Source organism: Pongo abelii, chromosome 14 (genome assembly GCF_028885655.2).
Source record: "Pongo abelii isolate AG06213 chromosome 14, NHGRI_mPonAbe1-v2.0_pri, whole genome shotgun sequence".
Classification (NCBI taxonomy): Eukaryota; Metazoa; Chordata; class Mammalia; order Primates; family Hominidae; genus Pongo; species Pongo abelii.
This window is the reverse complement of record NC_071999.2, coordinates 103,652,353-103,658,352: the sequence shown is the minus strand read 5'-3', so window position 1 is coordinate 103,658,352 and position 6,000 is coordinate 103,652,353. Positions and strand designations below refer to the sequence as shown.

Sequence of the window (6,000 nt, the reverse complement as noted above, 5' to 3'; positions counted from 1 at the left end):
CTCTTCCAACTATCAACTATTGATACATTTAAATAATTTATTAAAAAATTTACAAACACTTCAAATAAAATTATGAAGTTCTTCAGAAGATATTACTAAAATATAGGCATGTTTTCCTTTAAATATCTGGGATTCTATCTACAGTGCCTCTGTTATATTCATTCAAATTATTCTTATAATCTAAAACAATGCAGCTTCTCAACTGGTGGAATGCTGCCAGAGGATTTCAACAGAGTTTGAAGGCAACATAACCAAAAGGCATAGTTTAAATTGGCTTAGGAAATGAATGGGCTCCTTATCAGAGCAGCTGAAGGCTGTATACAATTAACAGCATCTGTCAACATTCACAGGGCCCCATATAGAACAAGCAGGCCCTACAGCCTGGCGGCAACCTTCAGCTTCTGGCACCTTCAGATCCACATGACCTGAAAACAGAAAGACAGCTTCAAGCCATCACTAGAAGGCCTCTGAATCATTTTAGTGATATTGCTAATTAATGTTAATTATTTGAACAATTCTGTTAACCTTAGCATCAGGCTTTAAATTAACCAGCTATCATTCAAAATATAAAATCATTTGCAGAGACAAGTTTATATTTATAACTGATATTACAATCTCTTTCATGTTATTTTTATTTTTAAAGGCTATGAAAATTATCTACCTACCTGCCTTTTTATATGATGAACTCTCAAATCAGCTAAAATATTTTTGTATGAAGAGTACTAAATTCATTATATGGCAATTTTTAATTGTTTTTGTATATAATACATTTCTCCCATGAGCATGTACAAAACAAAGCAAATCCAGAGTTTCATTAAATAAATTTATTTGTTAAAATAATTTAACTCCAAATACAACTGTTGAATTTGCATTGAGTTATAACTACAATTCATGTTTTAATTGAAATGTCAAGGTTTAACAACTGACATTGTTACAAAACAATAAACTGTTGTTCAATTTTAAATGGTCAGTTGTATTAGAGCGCAACAATTAACTGTGAACTATATCTCTGGGAAACCTCAAATCAATAATGATAAGTCTGTTTCCAAAACCCACTGCAGTCATTCTTGAAACCCTGATCAAGATTTAATAGATGCACAATGACATGTTAAAAAAAAAAACAAAAAAAACCCATAGTCCTTAACGTTTGATTGGCTAAGGGACAATTAAAGCTTACCCAGTGCTAACACAAGACTACTGATAAGAACAAAAAATTAAAAACACACATACACACAAACAAAAAACAGCAACAAACAAAACAAAGCACTTTCATATTCATACATACACTGACAACATTAACATTCATATTGGAAAACCCTTGAAAACAAATACCAGACAGCCTTAGGCAACATTTCTTTATATAGAAAAGCAAATATCAGTAGTATTACCACAGAAAGGTGATGGCAACTGTAGCAATTTGAGTCAAAAGTTCAGTCCTAATTCTACAAACCAAAGGAGAAAATCATCAAAGCACCTTTCAATAGTTTAAGAAAAGATCTTATGTAATACTTTTGATCAGATGCTGGCTTGTTTTGTATAAGTTGAACAAAATGAAAGGCATCAGTTACCATCACTATCACAGTTTAAAAGAACCCAAAAGTTGCAACATCAAAAGAAAAAAAAATTCAAAGATGCTGCCTTTGTATAAAAGTAAAAAAAAGAAAATCTTGTCATAAGAGCTGAAGAAAAAGTGGGTCTTTGGATCAAACCATAATATTTTTAAGGCATGTTAGAAAAACTTTCACTTATCTAAGTTGCTAGTCTGATCAGGGCATAAAATAAATAGTGACACAAGGTCAGCTTTCTTCTGTAGCCACTAAGGTTTCATATGCCAACAAATGTAATCTTCCTGTTCTTAAGTGTTTTATTACTGTAATACCTCAACAAACACATTCATTTGCCAGCTGAGTTATATTCACACCAGATGGATATGAATTTCCAGTTTCGGGATGTCCTTGATGCCTTGGTCACTAAATATGCAGCGCTGCATGGAAACACTGATCAGGCAGCCAGATCAGTTATTATTCATGTCTTGACAGTAAAAGCCCACCTCGTCATCTGACACAAATGTTTTTAACTATTAACACAACTCAGAATTTTAGGTCATCTTTTCCACTTTACATTCTGCCGTATCTTTCATATTATTTAACCTGTTTTCACATCTGCATAGCAAGCCATAATGTCAAACTGTGGAATCTTTATAGATATTTCTATTTTGCAATCTTGTCAAAAATTGCTATGAATTATAGAATTCCAAAGAATCATTCTGAGAAGTCAGAGGAATCAAAACTCAACCAATTCACTAACAAATATTTTTATTTCAGTAGAGAAATCATATATCTTGAATCTCCAACTTCTCTACATGTTTGAATCAAACCAACTTTTACACAGTGAAATTTGTTTCAATAAAATTGGTTAAATTTTTTTGTCCTATAAACAAGGTGCTTCATAATTGAGGATTATAAAAAATTATACTGAAGAATGTAAATATTCAAAAGTCAAAGATTTTTGACAGCTATGGCCTGGTTTCATTCACATATCTCTTCAGTTTTTTCATTATGAAAAATACTATCAATCTTTTTTTTTTCCATCTAAGCTTAATGCCAGTTATTAAACACTTAGGGGGCTACCAATGATTTCATAAAAGTATAAAAGACACTTTAATAATTTAAAAGAAAAAAGTTTTTGATAACACTATATTCTGCAGTATAGATTCTTAGTATAGGCAATTATCTCTGACTTGTGCCAAATTCTTAGGAACAATAAACACACATGCACACACAAACACACACTCTTCTCTCAGTTACACACGTAAGACCAGAGGTTACTTGCACAAGACTGTGAAACCAACAAAATGTGGGGTGGTGTATAGATCGCAGGCTCAGTGATATTGCAGTTCTGAAGGCCAAATTCTTCTCCCAAGGCCCAGCTCAAGATAATCTTTTCAGCATTTATAACTAAGTTAGCTGAAGACCCCTCTATACTTGATTGTAAAACTTATGAATAGGTTTTTCCTGTGCCATTAGTCATGCAAATGATAAATACTTCACGACTATGAAAACCAAAAATGTCAGAGCTTGAGCACCTTTTCAAAACAAAATTTTCACTCCAGCTTTATTTGACGCTTCAGTAATCAGGGCAAAATTGTTCTAAGAAAATCTTTATATAATTCTCCAGGAAAATTAAAGGTAAAAGGCTTTTGTCCCTTACCTTCCACTCTATAATTTATGTTCACTTTTAAGCCCAAATTATTTCACATGGTTATTCAGTTTTTAAAATGCCTGCAATAAAGCTCTGCTACAGCAAACTTGATTTTGAAAGCAGGTTAGCCACGGGTCACACTACAACCATAGCCCTTAAAGGCGAGAAGGAATTTGCTGCTTTAATGAACTTAAAAATGCCAGATATTCGTACTGTCCTGTGAGGTTTCTGCAAACGGGAACATGTGGATGCAACATGGCTTCATTTTCCTTACATGATGGTACTAGTTTATCTATTAGAATGCTTCTTGTTAGTAAGGCTGGGTAATCTCTTCCCATCACAGTTGCTTCCCTCTTGTTCAGTAAAGTTATAAAGACCACTCTTGACAGAGGGCGGGTTTGGGGTTTTAATTCTGATCAAACCCTTGTGAAAGCCTCCATTTTCTGTGGCAAAGCAGGTGATTTAACAAATTCTAAAGCCAGACTATATTTTTACATAACCTGTTCTGAGTTTTGTTCTATCAAGGATTGAAGCATGAGTTAGTTCCATGTCACAAATTAGAATAACAGCTACAATTAAGCATCAATTTTGAAAAACAAAAATGTGTTAGCTGAGCAAAGAATCTCCCTGTAATGCTGTGGCAGGTCAGCTGTTATTATCTTACTTGACGGAATACATTGGTTAGAAGCTCTATCTCATTTCCTGAAATTCAGTACTCTTGTAGGAAAATATTTCTCCTTTACTTATTTTTTTAAAGAAGACAAAATATTTTAATTGTAAGTGGTCAGAAGAATTCTTCTGGTTTCTCCCTTATGGTTATTTTTAATTTATACAATAGTTGCTTCTGTCAACTCAGCGACAGTGCCATCATAGCTTTCAAATGAGATCACCCTGTAGATCGATGGACTATGCCTTAAAGTTGCAGATGCATAAAGGAGACTGAGGACAAATGGTGAAAACTGTAGTTACTGAACCCAAGTGTTACTCAGAGATATCAACTGACAATCACTGCTCAATTCTGAGTAAGGGCTGCAGTTCTCTGTAGATGAACACCACGCATCCTGCAGGTTCTGCAGTGGAGTAGGTGAGGTTTCTGTCACCTACGGCACTGGGCAAACCCCATCCAGGACAGCCATACTTGGATGCTATTGTATGTTACATGCAGAGCAGCATGGGAACACCACGCGTCCTGCAAGTTCTGCAGTGGAGTAGGTGAGGTTTCTGTCACCTACGGCACTGGGCAAACCCCATCCAGGACAGCCATATCTGTATGCTATTGTATGTTACATGCAGAGCAGCATGGGTCATCTTTGTCAGGCTGAGCAGCGTAGTTCATCTGCCTCACAATTTCGGCAAAGAGTTCGTCCACCATTGTTTTACTCTTAGCGGAAGTTTCCATAAAGGGGCAGCCCCACTCTTCAGCAAGGGCTCTGCCTTCGTTGGACGATACTTCTCTCTCACTTTCCAGGTCCACTTTGTTCCCAACCAAGATGACTGGCACTTTCTCATACCTATGAGAGAATGAACAAAACACACATACATTGTAACAGTTAGCACAAAGTTAAACAGGTCACGTGTATTTTTGTTTTTGGGGGCTATTCCAACATAAATGGTATCTTCAGTTGCATGAAAATGATTTGTACCACTTGGCTTGATACTTATCTGAGGGCATATGAAGCTGCTCTCACAGTGGATCATAAAATGAGTTTTATGAAATGATGTTTTAATCAATTATACATCCTTTAAAATCAATTTACCTTTCCAGATATACTTGGAAAATTATTCTCAGAAACTCAGACTAAATCCTCTTAATTTTTTTTTCCATTCTGAGAGAGGGTTGCACAAAATTTCACAGTTGATCCCATAGTAAATAGCTACAATGAGTAAACAAACAACTTATAATTATCAGCATTTTACTATGTTCTATGTGTATAAAATTGATCATGTTCATACAAAAATCAGCTGGGTGTGGTGGCAGGTGCCTGTAGTTCCAGCTACTCGGGAGGCTGAGACAGGAGAATCGCTTGAACCCAAGAGGCAGAGGTTGCAGTGAGCTGAGATCGTGCCACTGCACTCCAGCTTGAAAAAATGATCATGTTCGTTCTAATAGTTCTCAAATAAGAAAACAGGTAGTAGAAATCATCCAAATGGAAGCCATCAAATACAACCACACCCCATCCCTTCAGAAAACTTTTATGGATTAGTCAGTTCAAAGAGAAACAATTAGGATTCTTTTACGACTGACAAGAATTCAGCCTCAATTAGCTTTAATTGGTGTTATTTCTCTTTTTCTTCCTAACTAAAATAGGTATCTCTGAGTAAACATGTTTGGAAAAAGCTAAACTAATAAAAATAGTAAGTGGTAAGAAAGAACAAAGAAAAAAGCTCCTAAGTCATTTTGATGCCTAAGATGATTGTCTCTACAATGGTTACTCCATGTCGCACAGGTCACAACAGATGTCAACACTGGTGCTGGCCTGCACATTTATTTACTATTCTTCTTTATGTTTGTTCTAAGAAGGGTAGCTAATATATTTTCACAGGACATTTTAAAAGGTTTTTGTGATTTTAGTATAAATCTGTGTGTGTGTGTGTGTGTGTGTGTGTGTCTTCCCATAAGCAGAATGTATTTCTGATTTAAAGGAGGTAAACAGCAAGATTGCACAAAAGTGATAACAAATGTGACTGGAAACAGGTAATCTATCAGAAGAGAAAACCACCCTATGGTCAAGCCTTTGAGGCAGGATGCATAGACAATTTTTATCATTCAGGAAACTGGATAATAGGCAGGTGGTTATT

The 6,000-nt window shown here is 35.3% G+C and overlaps 1 protein-coding gene across 1 annotated transcript in view; it reads right to left on the bottom strand.

The window, feature by feature from the left end:
- Positions 1-809: 809 nt before the first annotated feature.
- The window catches only part of RAP2A (RAP2A, member of RAS oncogene family), a 33,834-nt gene continuing 28,643 nt past the window's right edge, over positions 810-6,000 (bottom strand). The window contains exon 2 of the mRNA XM_009248738.3: positions 810-4,712. Coding sequence (XP_009247013.2) covers positions 4,475-4,712 — 238 coding nt within the window. The 3' untranslated portion in view covers positions 810-4,474. The remainder of the gene's footprint in view (positions 4,713-6,000) is intronic.